This window comes from Pyrgilauda ruficollis, unplaced genomic scaffold (assembly GCF_017590135.1).
Source record: "Pyrgilauda ruficollis isolate IOZ18807 unplaced genomic scaffold, ASM1759013v1 scaffold57, whole genome shotgun sequence".
In the NCBI taxonomy this organism is placed as follows: Eukaryota; Metazoa; Chordata; class Aves; order Passeriformes; family Passeridae; genus Pyrgilauda; species Pyrgilauda ruficollis.
Window position 1 is genome coordinate 2,795,975 of NW_024527377.1, and position 23,658 is coordinate 2,819,632.

The window sequence follows — 23,658 nt, forward strand, 5'->3', positions numbered from 1 at the left end:
TCTCTGCATTTACAGTTTTTTTCCTTCTACAGTGCAGAAACAGTTGAAGCTGTTCCACCTCTCAGGGGTGCATCCCTTTGGCATTCAGGGCTCCTCAATCTCTACCTAAGAGACTACTTAGTATTATATAACAATAATATGAACCCAAAGAACCAGTCTTTCCACAAGTAATTGGTAGGAATGTAGTACTATTTGTAAGAATTATTGTTAGAATAAGAACAGTAGGAGCAAGAAGGCAACAGACAGATGCCAGAGAGATGACAGGAAAGTCAAATGACACAAAACCTTTTGTACACGTTCTGTGAATCTGGTTGCATACTTTGCTTGTTGGGAGATAGTGTAACATACCACTGGAACTTGTTCCTGGACAATATGGACTTCTTGTCAGCCACACAGTGCCAGAATATTCCAGCAGCAGGTGAGACACTAATATGATCCTGCAGGAATGGGCTTCCTAAGTATTAAGTTTTGTTTAGAATTCACTGCAGCAGGAGTTGTGAGGTTTGGAGGTTTTTATTTTGTTAGTGGATGAAGATTTTACAGTATTGCTTTGCTAGGCTGGAGTAGAAATGGGATGTGATTCAGTATTGATTTAATCTTATACAGCTACAGGTAAGTTCAGTTTTAATGTTGATTTCTATCACTAAGTACTATTGAAAGTCCCTATCTGAAAGAGTGAAATTAAATATTATACTGCTAATTTTCACCACCAATGTATATAGATTAGTATCTGTAGAGCTGCAAAAGTCCATAACAAAAGCAGACCCATAAAAGCCTGAGCCTTTACAGCATGCTAATGGCTTTCCATTAGGTCAGATTAATGCTTTCTGCTTGGTGAAAATAGGTATTTAGCAACAGTCCTTTCAGTTTGTGAGGAATAAATAACTGCTGGACCAAGTGCTTCACCCTGGGGAATAAATCTGCACTTTAGTTGCTTGTTAATAAATCACTTCTGCAGGATAATTTGTCACATCAGCAGATGCAGATCTGAGGATGTTGTTGAGTCCAGCAGCTCTCATATCTTCCCCCTGCATTCTCATTGCTGAGACTCAGAGAAGGGACAGGTTCTGCCCCTGCTCGAGGTGCCACTGCCACGCCAGGGCCAGGGACTCTGGGTCAGGCTGGGCAGCTGCTCTTAGCCAGCCTGCCTCTGCACCCCTGGCTGGAGCAGCTGCCATCCCAGCCTGCTGCTCTCAGGGGAGCTGTGGGCTCTGAGCAGATCATCAAAGCCATCAGCAGGGAAGGATCCAGGAATTCATGTTACAGGAGGGGCTGATGTCAGATGGCTGCTAAAGCAGAAGCTTTGTTGACATCAGTGAAATAGCAAGGGTAAAGAACTGTGGGTTGTCTTCTCTTTAAGAGGTGGAGGAGATGAGCCGAAGCCCGGGTCTCTTATCTGGGAGAAGACACACAGCAGTGAAAGTGCCTATTTACATATGTTTGCACTTGGGTCTGTTTCACAGCACCAGAGCTCTAAATGGTTGTTGACAGTTGACTGGACAGATTCCAGTTGTGAGAGAGGGGCTGTGGAGAGTCTCCTCCCTTGGTGATTCTCTTCAGCCTGGATTTTTAAATCAGTGCTTCCAGTCATGTCAATATCCATATTGTTTGCAACCCCGGTGTTCTCTCCTTATAAATCTTCAAATAGCAAGAGACCCATTATCACATCCATTCCTCCTACAGCCCTGTTCTTCTTATCTGAGAAATGTGACTTGGAACGTCTATTAATAGTGAAGAGGTACATTTGCACTGCATTTTTCATGAAGAGGGTTCTTAAAAATGCTTTATAACTTCTACTAATGTAAATTTATATGTAAGGATCTCAGATGAGGGGCTCCTCCAAGCTAATTGTTTGATATATAACTAATGGACCCTACCACCAGAAATAAAATATTGAGTGCTCTGGTTCCTGGATGCCTGAGCACTGATTTTGTCTGTATGAAACTTCTGCCCTCTGAACATCAATCCACTTTGAAGTGTCCCAGATGTGCCCCAAACCAAACAAATTCAGAATGATTATACGCCTCTGATAATGTTCAAATGAAATAAATAAAAATGGAGTGAAGTTCCATTGGGTAGAAAGGCAGGATGTTTTTAACCAGACATGGTAGCATTAAAATAAAATTTAATGCAAGAAATGTAAAATAAAAGGATACTTCCTCTATTTTAATGTGTGGGAGAAAGTAAGACTGAGGGCATTAAATACTTGAATAGAAATTTAACTGAACTTTGCATTAAATTTTTGAAGTCTTGTCCAGAAATTTATTATTCACTCCATATTAATAACAAAGTTGGCTCCTGTTTGACTCACGAAACAGTATTTATTCTAGTGAAGAAAGACTGCAATCCTAAGAGAGAACCTCAACCTCATACTCGCTCTGGAATCATCCTTAAGCAGCATACCTAAGGAGTATCTCAATTATTCACAGGAAAACTATCCAGAATGCAGAAAACTCCAGTTCTGGGCTTGCTGTCAATCATGCCTCAGATCAAGTTCCAAAGGAAATCTGCAGGGTTTGTGGTCAGCAAAAGCAAAAGCAATAAATTCACCCAGGGTTCACTCTCAAACGCTGCCCTCAAAAAAGCTGTTCCTCAACATGGCTGAAGTTACAAACATGGAAAAAACTGTAACAGCTTCATTACAAATGGCATTTTACAGACCCTGACATGTTTGATTGGCTCAATTATAGAGACAAGTTGTTCCAAGTCTGATTTGCCATTAATTACTTCTGTTTACCATTAATTAATTACTTCTGTCCCACCTATGCTGTGCATTCAATCCTGGTTTGTATTGCAATTTAAAGGCATGGATTCCAATTGCCCCAGTCAATGCAGTTGACACCAAATGACCACTTTGTGAGATTTATTTCAGAGACTTTATTTGGGCCTGAGGAGGGCATCCTGCAGGGTGCTGAGGCTGGGGGACAGGGGCTGTGTGCTCCTTGTTCCTGCCCTTCATACAGGGTGAGTTTGGGAGCAAATCCAGTGTCCCCAAAAGCATTTGGCTTCCTTTGGGTTGCTGGGGTGTCTGGAGTTGCCTTGGTGTTCGGAAGTACACAAATCTGAGTCAGGAAAATGGCTCTAGAAGGTATTTTCTTTGTTATTATATCTTTTCCCGGGGCTTTGACTGTCTGTGAAGCTCAGTGTACCTGTCCAGAAGGCACAGGAATGGGTGTTTGAAGTCCAGAGTTCCAGCCTTGGCCTCCTAAAGGTGAAGTGTGCCACCATGATTATTTAATAAGTATCAGGTTTGCACAATAAAACTATATTACTCATTTCTTGGAAAAATGAATCCTCTTTTTTTTCCACCCAACTTGGAAAGACAAAGATAGTTTACCATGAGAAAAATGTAATGTTAATTCAAGTGAGAAAATAAGGTAGTAGCTTTTTCAGCAAATGAATCCTCTTTTTTTCCACCCAGCTTGGAAAGATAATGACAGTTTACCATGAGAAAAATGTTAATTCAAGTGAGAAAATAAGGTAGTAGCTTTTTCAGCAAGGTAGGCCACTTTACAGTTAGTATTGCGTTGTCTTCCATTTATTTTACATTGATGGGATTTTTTGTTTAAGACCTGATTTTCCTTACCTGAACTGAGGTTTTTAAAGGATTAAGGATCTTCATATCTTTATCTTTCATAAGAAAATTTATCAAATCCTTTCAGTGTTACAGAAAAAAAATGGGGAAATCCTTTTCTCCCCCTGAAATTTAGAAAAGGTTATAATTTCTATTTTTAACTTTGAAGTTATTCCTGTTCCAAACAAAAGTGTGAGAACAAACAAATCCTCAGAACAGCTGTGGCATATCAACAAGTTCCTTGTCATTGGAGCAGTGAGTTAAACTTGGGAGAGCTGTGGGTCTCAATGAGGGATATTATAATGTGCAGTGAGATGGAGAAGACTTATTGTGACTGTGAAGGATGTCTGCCTCTATGGCATAAAGTCTTGCTCTGTATTTCAGGAAATGTCATTTAAAATGTAGAATGAGTGCACAGTAGGAATAATAAAATTGCCTGAGTGTGTGAATTTTAAGCACTAAACATGATACAGAAATAAGAATATTTTTTTTGACAGAAACTCGTGGCTAATGCAGCTTTCTTCCCTAAAAATATTTGCTTCAGCTGAACATTAATATCTTGGCAGAAATTTCTGGGAAAATTAGGTACTTCTCAGTAAAATATATAAGAAAATAAATGTTTTACCTAGATAACAAAATGGAATTGACAACCTTCAGAGGTGGTAGAGCTCACTCGCAGCAGAACTAGAGCAACATAACAATTTTTTCTGTATATAAATAAGTATATATATTTTCTATTACTGTGATAATAGCCTTATACAAAGCCAAATGTGGTTAGAAATTATGCCTAGCATCTTTTTCGAGTAGCATGTCTAGGCAAGGATGTCCCTCCTCCCCATCTGTTTGACTGATATTTTTCTCTGAAATCCTAAAAGGTGAAAACATTTAAATAGTCACATAGCTCTAATTGCCAACTGGCAGGGAGCTCTGCGTGGCACTTCTTCCATCACCAATTGTGTCAGCTTCCAAGGAAGTACTTGAGTACAACTTAAAATTCATAATGACTTACATTTTCATTTTGTCTTGCTTCCTTTTCCTTGACCTTCTCTTTTTCCTTCAGAGCTCTTAATGAGGAGAACTCTACAACCATAAACACAATTTTTCTAATGGACTCTCAGGGGAGAGGCTTTTCCCTGGTGCTCCTGACTCAGCCTGGTGCTTTGTTCTCTCCTAGCTTGCACAGACAAGGAGCTGAGGAGCCTGGCGTCCAGGCTGAAGGACTGGTTCGGGGCCCTGCACGAGGATGCCAACCGTGTCATCAAACCCACGAGCTCAGAGACAGCACAAGGCAGTAAGAAACCCTTTCCCCTGAACACTGGGTGGTGTAGGAGCTTCCAACCTGAGAGAATTTAGCTGAGCACTGCTGTTGGTGAAGGTCAGCTTAGTCAGGCAGGTGCCAGTGAATAAGCAGGTACCTGAGACCTGATCCTGCAAATAAATGCTGTTTTCTGAAGGAGATGCAGTCCTTCTGTCCTCTCTCTCTGGCCCAAACTCCTCTAGAAACTGGCAGACATAGAGAGACCTTCACAAGTTAATCAGGCAAACAGCTGTCTGAAGGCCATGGAGATCACCTCTGCATGAGTAACTGAAACTGCTCAGGGAGTTCTCTCAAGCACTGGGGTTAATTATTGTGGTGTAGTTTGTGTCTGAACAGTTAAACTCCATCACCTTCCAATTCAATTGGCTGCATCCAAACAATTTCTTGGGTTTGGACTCTGGTCTCTGCTTAACCACCAGTTTTATGACCAGGCATTTTCTGATACAGTGTCAGTGGCATAAGATGAAAATATGGCATATAAACGTAGAACATTATGCCAATGTTGGAAAAAACTTACTTAGATTTTACTTGAACATTTCCTGCTAACAGTTTATGTAAGGGAAAGAACAATTCAAACATCCACATCTGAGCCATGGAGCTAGAAGTGTTAAATGGTGGAGAAAGCTGGAGCCCATTGTGTCCTGGGTATTTAATAACACCATCTTTGCTGCCTTTGATGCTTTTTTTTTTTTTTAAAGAAAGGAAGAAGATGAAGTCTAGAGGACATTTACTCTCTGTGGGTTAAGCCAACATGACTGATTTTGGTGTCATTTAGCCACCAGGGAGGGGAAAGATTCAGATAACAGCATTAAAAGAGGTCATGCTCATCAGAGAGCAGATACAAATTTACTTTCTGTAAGGACTCATTAATTCTTTTAAACAGTGTCCCAAAACACATGGGCCCTTGGGCTGCAAATAGGATGCACAAATTTTATCTAGGTGTGTGCCTCACTGTCACTTCACTGATTCTCTGGGATGAGCTGTCTAAAGCCAGGGTGCAAACCCAGAATTTGAAGGCTCCAGTCAGCTGCTGCTTTTATGACTCTTTTCACCTGGTGTCCCTGTAGAGTGACACCACAGAGGCTGCAGGGTCACTAGAGCAGACCAGCACATCAGGGTGGGTATTTTGTGTTGGTCTAGGTCTCCACAGCCCCTCTCTTTTGTGCTACATTTGAGCTGGGGTAGCAGCAGATTGCATCTTCATAAAAACACGATATACCACGGGCTGTATTGCTCAAAACTACAGTCAAACCCAGCAGTTCCACCACACATTTTAAATCTCTGTGGTGAAACAAGTCATGTTCTGTGTAAATGATCTTTCTTCATGTGTCCCTTATTTTGCACAGTGTTTGCAACAAAGTCAGTGTCTTTAAAACCGTATGTCCTACTTATTTCTGAAACAGTGCTCCAAAAAAAGATATTCTCATACAAAGGATCCCAACCACAGTGCAAAAAGCAACTGGATGTAGAGCTAATCATGGCTTCCAGATGTGAATTCATTTCAAACTCCATGACAGAAAGCCTTAGAGGCTTTAAACTTTATTTGAAGTCCTTTAGGCCCAGAATCACAGGAAATCTCATTTTATCAGATTGTCAAAAGGATGTTTTCATGCAGATGATTTGTGCCATCCTCATGATGACCTTGCCCGAGGCCAAATCCTAAAGGTGTCGAGGCTTTTTTTTTTTTTTTTTTTTTTTTTTTTTTAAGCAATTCCAGTGAGAAAAACATTCCTGGTAATTCTGCAGTGTTTGCTCTGATTCACAGAGGAGCTGTTATCTCTTTTTAGTTTGGTTTTATTTCCTGACAGCTTTTATTTGAAAGGCTGCCCAATGATTTTAAAGACTTGATCTCAACAATGTTCGTTTTTAGACTGTTGAGTTAGTTTGGCACTTTTTCTTATTTTCTTCTCTATTAATAAAGAAAAGAAAAGAAAAAAGAAAAGAAAGAAAGAAAGAAAGAAAGAAAGAAAGAAAGAAAGAAAGAAAGAAAGAAAGAAAAAGAAGAAAGAAAGAGAGAGAAAGAAACTTTGAGTTTAGATGCCTAAGCCATTTTTAAATGCCACAAAACCTGGGTTTGTTTTTCTTTTTGAGATTTTGCACAGTATTCATTAATTAATCTGCATGTGCCAAATTCTGCAGCTCACATTCTCTCTGGTGGCACTGAAAGTACACACAGGGTGAGGACAGCAGCATTTGGCACTCTACAGCTTCAAACATTTGTAAAAATGAAAGACACCTTAAGCAGGGCTCAGAATTCAAAGCAAAGTTCACATACCCAAGCTGTAGAAAAGAATGTCTGTGAATCCTGGCACACAGGACACACACACTCTGATGTACACATTGCCCTTTTTTATGGCTCAGCCTCTGTGGCCCTCCTCACCACATACATCCCTTCATTAAACTGAACTGGTTTGGTTGTGCCTGCAGGGTTTGAAAAGGCATGAACATCCTCAAATAATCCATTTTGGATGTGCCCCCGTGGCAGTAAAAGGAGCAGATGGTGGCATGCCATGGCTACGATGCCTCGGACACATCAGCTATCCAGAGAAGGTTTTCCAGCAGAGATTTCTCCATGCTACATTAATTTTTCAAGATGTTAGTGTGAGTGTAAATAAGCATTTTGAATGTATTATGTTCACCCCCAGGTGAAGGAAGAAAAAGTAAGCTACTTTTTATTTTCTTTGTGAGTCTCTTGAAAGGAAAAGGAGGAGGAAGATCATTGTGTTTAGATTTCAAACCTTCCTTCCCTGAGCTCTCTGATCCCAGCAAAGCACCTTGGGCCAGGTACTTTGTCTTCTGAAGGCTTTGTGCAATTAAAATCTCCTCAATAAATGATGTAAGAAACTCAGGGACATGTTTTGACATAGGGAAATAATAAAACTAATTAGGTAGCAAGATCAGATTCAAATTGCTCCTGAGCCTGTTGATAATTCATAACATCCCCATATTGTATCCAGATAGTCTCCTTGGTTGGAGTGGGTGTTGTTTTTCTTTTACTAGAGGTCTATGCAATATAAAGGTTTTTTTTTCTGGGGAACATTTATTCTCCTCCTCCTTTTATTTTAAGCGATGGGGGAAATTAGGTTAATTATACCCCTGTTAATTTAATTCTAGTATACTTTAATAAAATAAAAATGGCTCATGTAAGTCAACTCTTGAAGGGGGAAAATAATTCTTCCATGCCAGAAGGTGTGTTTATTTTTAATAAGGATTTTCACCTAAAGACTTTTTTTAATTTAATTCCGTTTTAATTCAGAGGAGGTGGAGCATTTTATGTGTCAATGGGATGAGAGACTTTTACATGTAGGTCACCAGCTTGATTTCCTTCCAGCTCTGTAGTGAATGAAAGTTGTCAGGATGCTGAACAGCTGTCAGTTGAAAAGAGGAACAAGATGGTCTTAGTCCAGGTCCTTGTGAGCAGGTGTCCAAATGAGAGCAGCCACCACCTCAGCTGACATTCATTGGCATCTGTGTGGGCAGCCTGTGCCAAGGAGCCAAGAGGGATGTGGAGCCTGCACCATTCTCCTGCTTCTCATCAAAGGCACTGCAGCACTGAGCTGATGAACAGAAAGATGCAGAAGAGTTCTCACCGAGATTGCTTATTCTGGGTCTGTTGTGCTGGAGATCCAGCCTGTTAACCAAGCAATGACTTCTTTACAGAGTTATAGTATGTGGTTAATTTCATCCAGAAAATTGCATCATATTTATAGATAAGTATATCAAAAGACTCTGAAAAGAAGTTAATTCAGTCAATATCACTTGGCCTCACCAGGCTGGTGGGAGCACAGTGAGCTCCCAGTGAAGGTAAGCAAGCTCCAAAAGCCATTTTCCAAAATCTGCCTTGGTGATGCTGTGAGTCAGAGCCTGTGTTGAACATTTAGGGGACATTTGGCTTTCACTCCTGGTGCTGGATGCTGAGAGCATCCAGGGTTGTTGGATTTGGGCTGCAGATGCAATTTATGGGCAGCACCTTTTACCAGGAGACAATATGAAGTGGAGCTGCTCTTTACCTTCAACAACATGTTGCGGGACAATTAAAGAATTAACTTTCCACTGATAATAACCATCTAGCTAAGGACTTTCTGTCACACCTACCACTTCAATATTTCAGGACTTCCAGACCACATTGTCTGATAATCCAACACTGTTTAGTAAACCAACCTCTTAATAATAAACCAACCTCTTAATGTGGAACTGGTCACAACAGTAAAAGCTCCCTTGTTTATAAGAAATTGTAAGCAAAACCTCTTCAATTAATGCAATTAACTGTCTTCTCGAGTGGCCTTTCCCAGCTGTATCTCCCACCAAGCCCTGATGGTGTCACAGAGCAGCTTTGTACTCACTGCAGTCACTACTGGTGATTTGCTCAGACAGATCCCTTCTGAGGGCAGGCTGGTGGTGTATCCCCATTGCACACACAGGTGGAGATTTCCCCACAGGGAGGACAACAAGACTCAGAAATAATCTACATGTACTGTCAGGGACAAGTTCATTCCAGATCTCCCTGCTTTGGTCCCTGCCAGTTAAGAGATGGCCTTTAGAGACCATCAGGGCTGAGCAACACGTAAATTGACTGGTGATACAGCACACCTTGCAGTTGCTCATCTTTTGCAGCAGTAAGTGCCACCACAGAGTGTAAAATCCATTGTCAGAGACAGCATCTGTGCAGAAAAAGAGCAGACATTAGAAACTCTTTTTATCCTGGAAACTGTTAAACTGGGATAGCTGGAGCTGATCCCAGCTCCACCCTGCAGCTGAATGATCTACCCCTGCCTGTTTGACTACTTTTAACCTGCCCTGTGTTGGGGAATCTGGCACCAAACACCTGCACAGGGCAGGACTGGGTGCTCTGCTCCTGTTGCTCTGTAAAGGCAAAGGTGAGGAATCTTAAATCCTTTCACTTGACAAAAGATTGCACAGCAACCAAGTCCTCCTTGCCTTCTTCAGATGACTTAAATAATTGAAGTCAATATTTCTAATTGCTTCAGCAAGGCAGCTCCCCCCTACATCTATTCACACAGCCTTGTTCTTTTTCACTGTGCTCAAACATGATTAGATAATGTTATGGGAGATAACAGCATAAAAATGTGATTAAATGTTCAGCATGATTTCTATGATTTCTCTCTTCCTTCTCTGAGCTGCCTCTAGCCCTGAGGAAATGGCATTACCTTCTTCCTTCCTTAGAGAAACATGTATTATGAATGACACAAACCTTCCCATTAGTTAACCCTTCTGATTGTCCCTCTGTGTCACTGACAACCTTCAGCCACAGCTGCATACAAAAACCACAGCTTCCAGCAAAAAGCCCTGCTCTCCTTTGGATTAATGCCTAAAATAGCAAGTAGGGTGCAGAGCTTGAACAAACTGTCAGCATGATTCCAGCAACATCTCAGCTTTCACTCCAACAAAGCAGCATCCTGAAAGGAACATGTACAGCAAATAAAGCTAAGCTTAACCTCTTTCAGTGAAAGTTGCAGCTGAAGAAAAAAGCTCATCAGGCTTCTCTACGTGGCCCAAAGCAGAGTGAGCAGTGCACAGGCAGGTTATTGCTCCCAGCTGGAGCAGTGTGAGCACCAGAGGCCCAGGGTGTCAGCAGCCCTCTGTCCCTGCAAATCACCAACCAATGGATTCATGTTTCTGAGTCCTGGTTGAAACCAACACCCTTGTTATCAGATTTATTATCTCTGTATTGCAAATATACTTCCTTACATTGTAGATAACTTAGTCTAAGCATTGAAAAAATACCATGGCAGTGTGAATTTATAGTGTTATACCCATACCACTGTTTTTCTGGAGACTGCAGGGTACTGGAATGTGTATCTCATATACACAGTGGGTATCTATATGCATGACTTGGGCTTTCTGTGATAACCACTGCTGCTGCAGCAGTCTTTGAAGAATCTGGGCTATTAAAATGAATGATGGTGATGGTTTCCAAAGCGCTGGAAAAGCAGAATCCTGTGTTGCTGCAGGAAGGTGCTGGTACAGCATACAAGAGCATGGGCAGCTCTGGGCAGCTCCAGCTGAAGCTGTGCCCTCCCTCAGAGTGATGTGAGCAACAGAAACACCTCACCTCTTCTCTCCCCCTGCCTCCCCCAGACAGCTCACAGTCCAGATCAAAGCAGTTTGTTGTCACAAACCACAGACAGGCCTTTGAAAAGTGAAAAGCAAGGATGAGAGGTGGAAGGGAAGAGCACAGCAGAAAAGAATATGATCAGGCAACTAGAAACAAGTTTGGGAAACAGGATTTAAATTGCATTCAGATACAGTCTAGTTTGAAAATATGGTGGGTGCAGCCTTTTCTCATCACATTTTAGTTTCCTGGAACCAGGCCAAGACACTTGGACTGAGGACTGAAAGGAAAAAAAAGCAAGAATTTTTTGAGTAGAGATACTTATAAATTACAGAAATCAGTTCTGAATCTCGGCCCTCTCTACCCCACAGCTCCCACAGAGTGTGAGTAGTGCTCTGGTTTGTAGCTGTGCTTGGGCTTTCAGCTTTATACAGTCAGTTCAGCCTTAGGATTTTGTTCTGCTTTGGGCAAATCAGCTCAATGTTCAGAGTCCAGCCAAAAAAAGAAAAGTTGGCAGAGCTTCACCTTAGCAGTGGCTCCTGTGCCGGGGGCATGCCGGGGTTCAGCTGGGGAATATTTGCCTGTCTTCTTACAGGATTTGACACCAGCATCCTACCAATCTGTAAGGATTCCTTAGGCTGGATGTTCAACAAACTTGACATGAACTATGACCTGCTGCTGGATCCCTCGGAGATCAGTGCCATTTATCTGGATAAGTACGAGCCTTGTGTCAAGCCACTCTTCAACTCCTGCGACTCCTTCAAGGATGGGAAGCTTTCCAACAACGAGTGGTGCTATTGCTTCCAGAAGCCAGGCGGTGAGCTGTGCCATTTGCAATGCAAAGAGGAGCTCTTTGGCTCTCCCTGCGTTTCAGGGCCTGCCTGTAGAGCTTGCTCATTGGCAGGCAGGTGTGTCAGAAAGCCCTTTTGCCCAGCACCAGTGTGAAGGGCATTCTGGAACCATGTTTATTGTCACAGATGAACTATATTAACATCCCTTGATCATTAAAGCAAACAAAGTAGTAAGTGTCACTGCACAGAGTCTAGAAATAAGCTCTATTGCTGACAGAAAGCTCAAGAATTTACTCTTTTATTAACACAGAATTTAGCCAATTAGCAAGTCATAAATCAGAGAGCTGGCATGATGTCAGTTTGGTGAAAAGAGAGGTAGAATGGTTTAACAATTAAAATGGCCCCTAAACGCTACTCTCAACTACAGTTGTGTTGCCTTTTTTTTTCTTTTTTTTTTTTTTTTTTAATTAGTGGAGCTAATGACATAAATTTGTTTTGCAGTACAGTACCAGCATATGGGCTTCTCTCAGTCCCAGGTGTACAGTAGCCTACATTTCATGTCAGCAGTGTAGCCAGTCATTACAGAGCCTGTCCCGTACCATCTGGAAACTAATTCTTATACATTATATTTTAGGTCTTCCTTGCCAGAATGAAATGAATAGAATTCAAAAGCTAAGTAGAGGGAAGAGTCTGTTGGGTAAGTTCGATTACTTGCTATTCATTTGCTCAACTAATTAAAGCTTCTGTGATTATTGTAACTTTATATGCAGTAATGGTTTTTCAATTAGAGACTAATGTTTTGAGTCGGGAATATGCAGCACCGAGCGTAGGCCTGACACGATGAAATTAAACAAATAATGAGATAGCAACACACAGAACAGGTGTCAGCGTGGCAACGGGTTCAGAGCTAATTTACAGCTCTCCAGAAATGCAAAGCCTTGTCTGCACAGAGCTTAATACTGCCTTCATCACCTCACAGGTCAGAGTAAGTACCGGGAAACTGCTTGATACTCAAGGCTCCCATTTTTGAAGGGTGACTGAAGGTGCATAGCCAATGCATTCATGTTCTCTTCCAGTTGTGGTACAATGCAGGCTTTCCTTGGGGCTCAATTTGGCCTAATCACTCTTTAAAATATTTCAGTATATTCTATGTCTATGAAAACAGGAATTTATATCACCTCATTCTAGGCAGCCTGCAGGATGCTTCATGCTGTAAGATGTGGTCATGCCTGTCCCTCTCTTTTGTGCCTATTGGGAGCCTGAACTGATTCATGACTAACTCTGATGGATATCTAAAATTAGATTAAATAAATCCCCATCTGGCATTTTCCCAATTAATTGCCAAAAAATCAGGTTGCTGAACTGAAAAAATTTCAAGTGACTAATTCCCTACCCTAATATCAGCCAGTGATGCGTGGCCTGGCGTTTGTGTGCTGGTGTTTTACCAAAACTTGTGTCCCAGCACATTTGTGCAGACAGAGCCCAGCCCCTGAGGTGCAGCAGGACAGATGCAAACCCTGCACTTCCCCCTTGAGCAGAGTGGCTGAGCTCAGCCCCAGCTGCCAGCCCCACACAGAGAACATGTCAGGTCCCCACAGCATCCCCAGCTGCAGCACAGGGTGTGCACAGCTCTGCTGCAGGGCTGCTCAGTGCCTCCCACATTGCAGCCTGCTGCTCCTGCATCCTCAACAGCACACCCGGCAAACAGCTCAGCTCTGCCAGATCCTGCCACTCCCAGATGCCACTGCCATTTGGACTCAAGGTTCAGGTGCCTTGTGAACAATCCCAACCTGGATTCATTGGTTTAAATTAAGAATAAACATTCCTAAAGGCCACAGGGACTGTGGTTTAGATCCATCATCCTTTCATGGCAAGTTCACATGAAGATTAGGATGTTTCAGAGTTACAGCTCCAGCTGTTCATAGCAGTGGGAGCAGAGGGAGGATTGATCACTTGGGATTTGTGTGCTCCATTCAGTAAATATTCTGCATTTGTTTTCAAGGGAATGTTGGGGCAGAGGAAGTCACAATGTTCTCTGTCTCATGGGTGTCATGATTTTCAAAGTCACCTAAAAGAATAAGAAGCCCAGTTCTTAACAGATAGCTTTGACTATCCCGTATTTGTTTTATGCTTTGCTGTTATTTTCTACGTGCAATAAATGTCATCTAGGTTGAAACCTAAGTAGTTTATTCTGGTGTGTGGGAAGAATGATGCCTGGGTTGCAGGTAGTTCAACATGCAGGTGGTTGTAGCACATGTCACTGGGATCTGATCACAATAGCAGGGGTAAAATGACAAAGTAAAAGCAGTAAGAGTGGTCCCTTAGCACAAATAACTTCTAGTCAACTGTATTAATAAAAAAAAAATAGAAGAAGAATGAAAGTGGTGAAGCTCAACAAATCAAGGTGGCAGGCACAGGTTGTTCCACAAGCTAAAAAATTATAATATAAAGAGGAACTCTTTGCTTCACCTACCCTGAAAGTATTCCTGCATAATGACACCTGTCATGGAGATTTTAATTTGATATCAGAGCTATTTATACAGCAGAAAACATTGTCTTTTCTCTTCACTGTCTGAAAAATCATTCAAATGGAAGCTCAAACATACACGTGACTTGTAGCAATGGTAAAGTTGGAAAAGAGAGAGGAGTATTTTCAGAGAAAGTAATATTTAACTATTCTCTTTCCTCCTCTGACCCTGACATAGAAAGCACAGCACTTTCAGTCTTGGCACTAGCATGAAGAATGTTTTTGTTAACTTGTATCCATTGATAAAAATGATGACTTTTGATATTTCCTTCTCTATATATTTTTCAAAACACATGACAGTTGCAACAAAGTACTTCAAAGCCATTGCCATTAGATATGTTGAATTTGGAGGCTTTCAAATGAAGTCTAGCATCCCAGGAGACTGAATTAAAAAGTAAACAGCACTATTCATCTTTTCCTACCAGATTTATCTGGAGTACAATTAACTGCAGAGACTGTACTTTTAGAGCATACAACTGTGCAGCCTGATAATGCCTCTCCCACTCCACTACAGTAATAAATTTCTGCTCCCATCACTGTTTTCTCCTATATCAACCCTGTGGATTCAGCTAATATAATAGCTAATACCAGGAGCTGTGTGCTGGCTAGTACTTAATTCTGACAGGCTTTTACCTCTATCTTTAGCATATAATTATTCTCCTCCTGTTCTCTAAGGAAGGGGAGTGTTATATAGATAAGGAAATGATGCAAAAAAAAGGTATAGGTCTGGGTCCATAGAGAGGACACAGATGCAACAGTGCTGTTCAAGTTTGTGTGGAATAACTAAACCTTTCCAGGACAAAGGGAGATGGGGAGGCAGGATTCAGTAGCTTGAGGCAGTTTGTGGGGAGTGACTCACATTTTGTGAGTCCAGGCCCTGTGCAGGAACCTCTGAAGAGGGAAGCTCCAGATGTTCCCTGATGCCAAACCCAGCAAATGATCTGTCTGTGTGCCATACTCCAGGATAGCAGAGCTCGTAGCCCGCTCATTTCTGACAAAGACAGGCTGATTTGTGTACAATTCACAGGGAGAATAATCATGTTGTACAACACTTGTTCCCAGCCACTCTCTGTCCTCTCCAGATTATCACCTGCACCTGACACATCAGAGAGGACATGCTGTATCCTCCCTCTGATGGTTGGCAAATACTGTGACATTAGTATGCATAGATAAATATTTAAAGCTCCAGTGTTACATACGAATTGGCACGAATTTCCCACGCAGAAGGAAAAGCACCTTCCACTCTTCACTGTGACCCAAAGTGTGAATCTATTCCACACACAGTTATGTTGGCACTGAGCCCGGGCCACAATTTATTTTTAAATCTTTTAAAGCTTTTATAGGCAGTGTGGAACATTTTCATACCTTACAAGAAACAGTGAAACTATGCAAAAAGGCCTGTTTCAAAGAAGGAAAAGGTTGCATTGCCCTAGGAAAAGAGAAAGCAGTTTAAAACAGTTTAAAATGCAGAAGCTCTTCTCTGCTCACCCTGTAATGCCTCTGAGGTTCCCCCTTTGATCCTTCCCTGGAGCCAGATGTTGAGCAGACATAAAAGGGCAGCTCCAGTGACATGAGTACAGCTATGCTGATTTACATCAGCTCCAAGTCAGCACCTGAGCACATTTCCCAAGGTTCTGTATGGTTTGATAAACAGCTGGAGTGCTTATCAGAGGAAGGACATGAGCATAAATATGAAAGAAATATCTTTCCTAATTGATATTGAGATGAAGTTTTGGACACTGAGTATTAACTTACAAAAACCTGCCAAGGCAAATACATGTGCTTGTTATTAAAACTATTGCCTTATAAATAGTGAAAATTAATCTTTGATAGTTGCTAGCATGTTTACATTTGTATATTAACATAATGGTGATACCTGTTAGCAAACCTACTACAAGATCTTGCTTTGACATTATTTAAAATATTCTCACTCATGGATGTGGTCTCCAAAACTGATCTGATGTACAAAGATTTCTGCAGATGTTCAAAGGTTTCTCTTCTTATCTCCCAGACCTGTATTAGCAGCACTCAAACTTTAGAGAAGATCTGCAGAACAATGAGTTTGGATATTCAGATTCACTTTGTGCAGCTCTCTGTGTGCATGAGACTGACTGACTTCCACTTTTATGTCTTTTATATAGGAAATCTGGTGACATTTGGGCAGCACCTTCTCATTCATCTTTTCCTGTGAGAAATGTAGTGGAAGTGGCCCCTTTGACACGTGTGCTGTCTGAATAGATGCTACGCATGGAACTAGTTAAAAAACTTTACTGAACCACCAGTAAATCACTGGTATCTTTGACAAAGGAGAAAAACACTTTCTCAAAAATCGTTTGAAACAAGAAATTTGGGGGCAAGGGTGTGTTTATGTCATGTTTCAAATTGAAGCAATTGACAAAGAAGGGAAAAATGAATGTACTGACCTCCAGTGGGAATAAAGCTAACTCATCTCAAAGAACAAGAGGGTTTTTCATACTGAAGTACATTTGCTGTATCTGCTGAAAATGGTGGGAACAATAACATAGGTTTATCCTGAGAGTTTCCCTCTTTGCAGAAGCCAGAATGAACCCCACTCTATAAGACTGAAATATATTGGTTTTATTGTGAGACAAAACTTGGGCTTCAAATCCAAAGACTTACTGGTTCAGGTCCTGTTGTCCTTCTCTGTAAAGCCTGTGCATTATTTCTTCTTTTATACGTGGGAACTCTCAGTAAGTCGGGATGTGTCTGAGATTAGTATGAATAGCAAGCAGATGGCAGATACCTTCCAGGGATAATTACAGTGTTGTGGAAAGACTCATGTGATAAACACTGAAGGAGTGCAAATGGAGGGAAATGCAGAACTAATGAAGTTGGGGTAATAATCCAGTTGGGAAGAAAAGTTTAAAACCAGAGGTTAAATGTGAAAAGGCTCTGTGGCAATATCAATCATTCAGGGGCAGACTGAAGCTCTCTCTAGAGCTGTGTGACACCCTCCTCTGTGTGCTGGATATGAACAAACATTTATACACTGGGACCAGGGTGTCTGAAAAGAGTTCACCAGAAATAATTCCTTCGCCCTTTCAGGCACCAGATAATCACACGTATTTTCTTGCCAACGTTGTCAAGATCTTCATGTATATAAGTGCTGAGTTCATAATACCCTCTCTGTGTGTTTGCTCCTGCAGAGGATTGCATTATTGAGCACATCTTATATTTTATTCAGGTGCTTTCATCCCCCGGTGCAATGAAGAAGGTTATTACAAAGCCACGCAGTGCCATGGCAGCACGGGGCAGTGCTGGTGTGTTGATAAGTATGGGAATGAGATAGCTGGCTCCAGAAAGCAAGGCACAGTCAGCTGTGGTGAGTAATGATCTGCTTTCCTCAGACAATGGGGGAGTTAACACTGCTGTAACCCTGCCATTGCTGTACTACCGAGGATGATGACAAAAGGGAAAACACGAGTAGCACAGTTCAAAGTGCTCCTCTGTTTTCCTGTTCACACACAAATGGGGTCCTCATGGGTCCTTTGGACAGCAGGGGTGCAGCACAAGTTAGCAGGCAAGAGCCACCCTTAAGGTATTTCTGCTGCCAGCCTGGAAAGTGCAGCTAGTGATATTAAAATTAAAGGTCTGGGGTTGCTCTGCATGGTTATTAAATGTATTGTTCCATATGCTCTGGAATGCACATCTACTGGAACTTTCCAGACAAGGGAAGGCCTAAATGTGTAAAATTGTATACATTAGCAACCAAGCTCAATGCAATTGCTGACAGGACAATATTATGTAGATAAGTGAAATCACCAATTAGCTGTTGTGCCCAGACAAGGAAGATGTCACCTATGATCCTTCAGAGTTCTTCAGGGATGGTTTTGAGTGCAGCTTTCTTTCTTGAGAAGGAACAGTCACCTAGAAGGTCCAGGATGCCCAGAATAATATCACAGATGTTCAGTTCAATAACTATATTTGTAGAGTGAGGTTTATATACTCAAATAAAACCATTTTTTATTTTTTTTTAGCCTGGTTTACAGAGCAGTGATGGAATTAAAGTATTTACAAAGGAATAGTGATTTTCTGGCCTGCATGCATATGATCTGAAAATTTCCAGTCAAGCCTCTAGGAGGAGGATAATGCATAAAGGGGCATTTTATGCAAAAAAAACCTTTTCATAGTCAATTGATATGTATTTATCCCAGTTCAGAATGAAAATTGAAATTTTAAGGTTGTTTTATAATTAGCTGAACCAATTAATTTAAAAAATAGCATTGCAAATGACAGTGGCTTGCATGACAAGGATAGTGATTCATGTGGAATTTGGTGTTCTGTGAGGAAATGACCTTTCCTGCTCACCTGTTTCAGAAGAAGAGCAAGAAACCTCAGGGGATTTTGGCAGTGGTGGATCTGTTGTATTGTTGGATGATTTGGAAGAGGAACCTGAAGCAACAAAAAAAGACAAAGAAGGGAAACTGAAGATTCATGTAAGAGCAGCTAATGAAGATGATGAAGATGAAGATGATGATAAGGATGATGAAATTGGTTATATATGGTAGTGCCCATCATGATGAGGACTCACGTTTTGCACAATATTGCAACTCACATCATATCTCTGCAATTGTATCTAAGAGTACCTGGCACAAAAATTCCCTCTCTACTGAGTTTAATTTTGTATTGCCAATTTAATTTGGATAACAGCTTTTTTTCCAGCAAAGGACTGTTTGGAATACAGTTTTTGTTCAGTTGGTTTGGGGGATTTTTGTTCTATCCACAGGGCCAATGAGTTTTGTTTCAAAACCATTTTGTGTCTTAATCCTCACTTGCACCACTTATGAAATCCATCCTGTGAAAGAATCCTGGAAGGGGCTCAAAAAAAAACCAATACAAAGGCTTAGAAGCCCCTCTCATGTCAGAGAATTTGTGTCATAAGTTGTTACCTGGATCATATCAGAAAAAGTTTTTTCTTTCATGAAGAAGGAAAAGTAGGTGCCTCATTTTCTAGTCCATATTTATAATGTCCCAGTGAAGATTAAGTCTCTTTGGACAGTGGCTGCCCAGTACCAGGGGTTGAATCCAGAAGAAAACCCACTGGCAGGGCTTTCCCTTCCTTCTGTTCTCTGAGAATGAGTCCAACAGGCTTAGTCCAGCTCACACTGAAGGCAAAACTCCCACCAGGGCACAATCAGCTCACTGACACTCTTTGATAAAGGAACATGGCCTTCTTGATCTTAAGAGATGCTGCAGCTGTCATGGGCCAAGCCCTGGAGGCAGGGGACAGAGTCCATCTGCCTTTCAGAGTGTTTAAGGGGAAAGTATTTGGTGAATTTGTAGCATCATAACCACCCCCAGAGCTGTTCCTCAGCTGCTGTCCGAGCTCGTTTCACCAGGAGGGTCCCTAACAGCATCACCCAGGCAGCCTCTGCTCCCAGCTCACCTGGGACCTGTCTGCTCTCCCCTGAGCCCTCCTTCCAAAGCCAGAATGCTGCCCAAGACACCAACCCTCAAAAGGAACTGTCTCTCATTTCATGTAAAGATACCTGTTTAAAAAAGCAGCTTTAGGTGGTGATATTTCAGAAGCATAACCCCTTGGCTCAGTGTGGTGCTGCACACTTGTACACACTCCTAAAAGATAATAGAATTAAAATCCAATCTGTGATTCCCTCAATACCTCCCATCTATTCAAAGCTCTTGTATCAGAGCATATTGACATTCCATTATTTGCAGTGTCCTTTCCCATGGCAGTTCTCGGATGCAGTAATGTGCTGTGGTGATCTTTTGTTATTTTTGCTGTTTTGTGAAACAGTAAGAGGAACCTTAACCCCACTCTTGCATTAGGATGCAGGTGTAAGTATTTTAGCAGTGTCTGTGGTTGGCCAGTGAGTTATTTTGCAGAGTGAAAAATATGGTTTTTACAACAAAAACTAATTAGAATTTTTTTTCTGCGTTAATGGTGGATATGGAAGTGGAGACAGCATTGAGTCGCAACATGGTTGTCTACATAGTCAGTTGGAAGCTTGAAAATACCACACAGATTGGCAGAAGTCAGTTTTTAGGTACATTGGCCTGTGGATGTTGGCTCTCAGCCCTCTCCAAAGCCAGTGCCTGCCTGGCAGCCCTCTGGGTAGGACCTGTGCTTTCACATGTGATCAGAAGTGGAATTCCTTTCAGGTACCATATGCTGCAGGGGCTCTCCTGTTTTCTCCTCTTTTATTTCCTATTTATCCAGATCAATGACCTGAGAACAAAGAGTAAGCCTGCATAATCATTATTAATGCAGAAGGATGTGTAAAACCATGAGGAATTTGTTGTTTCACGCCCCTGCATCCTCCCAAAAATCTGCCATCACAGTCATTTGCAAAAGGCCTGCAATCTGCCCTGCCTCAAATAAATCCCTTTGGTTTCCCCATAGATTTAGAAAAATATATGTAATAATCATTTTCCATGAGCTGCACCACACACAGACACAGACACACACACACATATATGCACACTTTTTCTTTGCCTTTCACAGAAATTCTGCCAACTTGCAGGAGGAGCAGATAACCCAGCATTTCTGTCTCCCTAAATATGATTTTTTGAGAAGCAATTGAACACTGTCACTAGGTTCCTTCTCAAACATCCTGTCTGGTTTTCCTCTGGTATTTTCTTAATTAACCCCACACTCGCTGGTCTGGCTCTGCTGTCCTGTGCAAGACCTGCCTGAGGCACAGAGCTGCCATTTAATTCTGCCATAAATCTGAGCTCCACAATCAGCAGATTATGCTTATCCTCCTGCCTGGACTCATTCTCCACACAGAGCTAGGGGGGTTTTGGCAGTCCTGTGTCTCTCCACAACAGCTTATCCTGGGCTGTGCCTTACATCAAAGGTCACAGAGCAAATCCCTTCTCCTGCCCAGCACCTCCCCAGGGCAAAGCCTGGCACTCTGAGCCCTTGCAGGCAGTACAAGGTCTGGGGATGCAGGGGGCTGTGTCCCACGTAAACATGCAAGATGGTTAAATTAAAGCTGTCAAATAAGCCTTTAAAAGGGAATATGAACATCTTTGAGTTTACATGTGCAGACATGGCAGCACCACCCACTGGTGGTCTCCTGGCTGTGATCTTTCACATGTAATGCTTCCAAATCAGAGTTGGAATTATAAATCAGAGCTTTATATCTAACTGTAAACCAATTATTGTCTCCCAGACTCACCAGCTCAAACATGGGGTGGCCCCAGTGAAACAGCTCCATGCGCAGCACAGCCTGGTGAAGGGTCAGGTGCTTTGGCTGGCTCGGGTGGCCCCTGGTAGCACATCCCCCTGTGCCCAGAAACACACACAGACACACACAAACTGTTGTAGGCATGCTGGCCTGGATCCAGGCACACCCCCCTCTCCAGGTGACCCTTCAGTCACCTCTTTGACTCGTGCAAGTGTTCTTCTGGCTCCAGCCAGCATGGGAAATGTGCCATTTTATGGGCTGAGGCAGCTGGGCAGGGCAGCCGTGCCCAATCCCAGGGTCCAGCCAGGCAGGAGCAGAGCACACGTGCTGGGAAGGGCAGCTCAGACTCTGGACTGCTTTGAGAGCAAGTTCCCAAATCCTGCAGAGCTGTTTAACAAAGCCCTTTTGTGATCCGCTGGCATCCTCCTGTGGTGGGGGACCTGCAGCCTGTGTATATACATGTGTGCATCTCTGTGTGACTGTATGTATGCATTTATGCACAAATATGGGTGTGCATATGTGTGTGTGTGTGCCCAGTTCGGGGAGATGCATTAAGAAAATCTTTATTTGATGAAATAGTGATAAAGAAACCAGTGATTCTACCAAGAACCAGTGCTCTTCCAGATCAAGCCCCTTCCATTCTTCATGCTTTGTAAAGGATTTAATTTGCTTCCAACTTAATTTGATTAAATTCCTTTCTTTTTCTCTTTCCTTTTTTTTTATAAAGCAAGACTTACTTCCCATCTGAATCAAGTCATTGACCTTCCAAACATTTTCTCATTATGAAAAATGGAATCTGAGTTGTCCCATTATTTTAGAGACACAAACCAAATGGAATCAGAGTTGTCCCATTCTTTTAGAAACACACATTTTTAATCTCATTTTCTTTTCATATTATAGTCTATGAGATACTGTTAGGCATTGCTTTATGTTCCTTTTAACTACTGTAGTTAAATCAAAATGTTGAGTTCAGATTTCAGCACAGCTGTGTTTTTTGGGTCATTACTGGCCTTTGCTGTGAACACAAAGAATCCTCTTTATTTTCTTTGCCGTTTTGTTAAGCTATTCTTTACTATTATTTTTAACCATTTGAACTGTTTATTTAATATTTATTCTACAGTTTATATTGAAGATGTAAAGTTTATATTTAAAGCAACACTGTTTGTTAGTGAATGCTTCTCTTTGCCTCTCCAGCCTAGTCTGTTAGTCTCAGTGTACATTTCTGGCATGGGAATATTTTGATATTAGGAGTTTTGTAGCCTTTTCTCCCTCAAGCAGCAACTGATGTAGATCTAAGGTCACCACCTGACCCAGACCAGGTCGCTCGAGCTTCGCTTCCTGCATTTGTTGGCTTCTCTGCAGTCCCTCCTGTGTCCCATCCTTCACCCACAGACTGCTTTGTACAGTTACTACACATCAAAAAGCCCTTTCTACAGTAGGTGGGTTTTGGTCTTTTTATACTTTTCTCAATGCTGTTGATGTCTGTTACTGTTCAATGTGTAGATCTGTAAGGAGAGATCCAAATATTACGTGTTTCAGTTCGATGTCCCTACTGTAGATGGATGTAGACTATCATAGTAAGTAGAACTGCATAGTAAATTCTGAATGCTTTTTCCATAAGGAGTTAAGTGGAATGTGAGCATTTTGCTACCTTTGGTTAACTGTAAATGCTTAACTGTAGTCTGAAATAGTTGCATTTTTGTCTGTCTCAATAAATTTTAATTTGTCTGCGACTCCTTATTGCCTGTCCTGAATTTTATTAAACTTAGGGGATCAAAAATACTGCACTACCTTGAGTCAGCATTTAATCATACATGGAAATGGATGCTCCTTTATATTTGCTTCATAACTTATACCTCTGTTCAATGCCAGCTGTAATCTGTGGAGTTAATGCAAGGTCTCCAGAAACCTCTATTTCAGAAGCAGAAATGAAACCAAACAGAATAGAATAACAGTACCAAAATCAGAATTTTTCAAATTATATTAAAATTGATTTTTGAGGGACTAGTGAGGACAGAGGGGAAAGCTTTCATTTCTATTTCCTCTCCAGATTGCAAATTGTCATGTTTTTCTGTCTCTTCTGAAGGTATCCAGGGCAATTCCACAAACACAGCCACACTCTGCAGTGGCCATTATCTACATAATAAATGAAGGCAAAATTATATTAAATACAATTGGTGGGAAGCCATCCTCATTTGGAAAT

General features: G+C 41.6%; 1 protein-coding gene across 1 annotated transcript in view; it reads left to right on the forward strand.

Moving 5' to 3' along the window:
• SPOCK1 (SPARC (osteonectin), cwcv and kazal like domains proteoglycan 1) overlaps positions 1 to 23,188 on the forward strand; it is a 271,707-nt gene extending 248,519 nt beyond the window's left edge. Inside the window, exons 7-11 of the mRNA XM_041482122.1 lie at positions 4,749 to 4,865; positions 11,561 to 11,782; positions 12,391 to 12,453; positions 17,489 to 17,626; positions 18,622 to 23,188. Coding sequence (XP_041338056.1) covers positions 4,749 to 4,865; positions 11,561 to 11,782; positions 12,391 to 12,453; positions 17,489 to 17,626; positions 18,622 to 18,812 — 731 coding nt within the window. The 3' untranslated portion in view covers positions 18,813 to 23,188. The remainder of the gene's footprint in view (positions 1 to 4,748; positions 4,866 to 11,560; positions 11,783 to 12,390; positions 12,454 to 17,488; positions 17,627 to 18,621) is intronic.
• Positions 23,189 to 23,658: the final 470 nt, after the last annotated feature.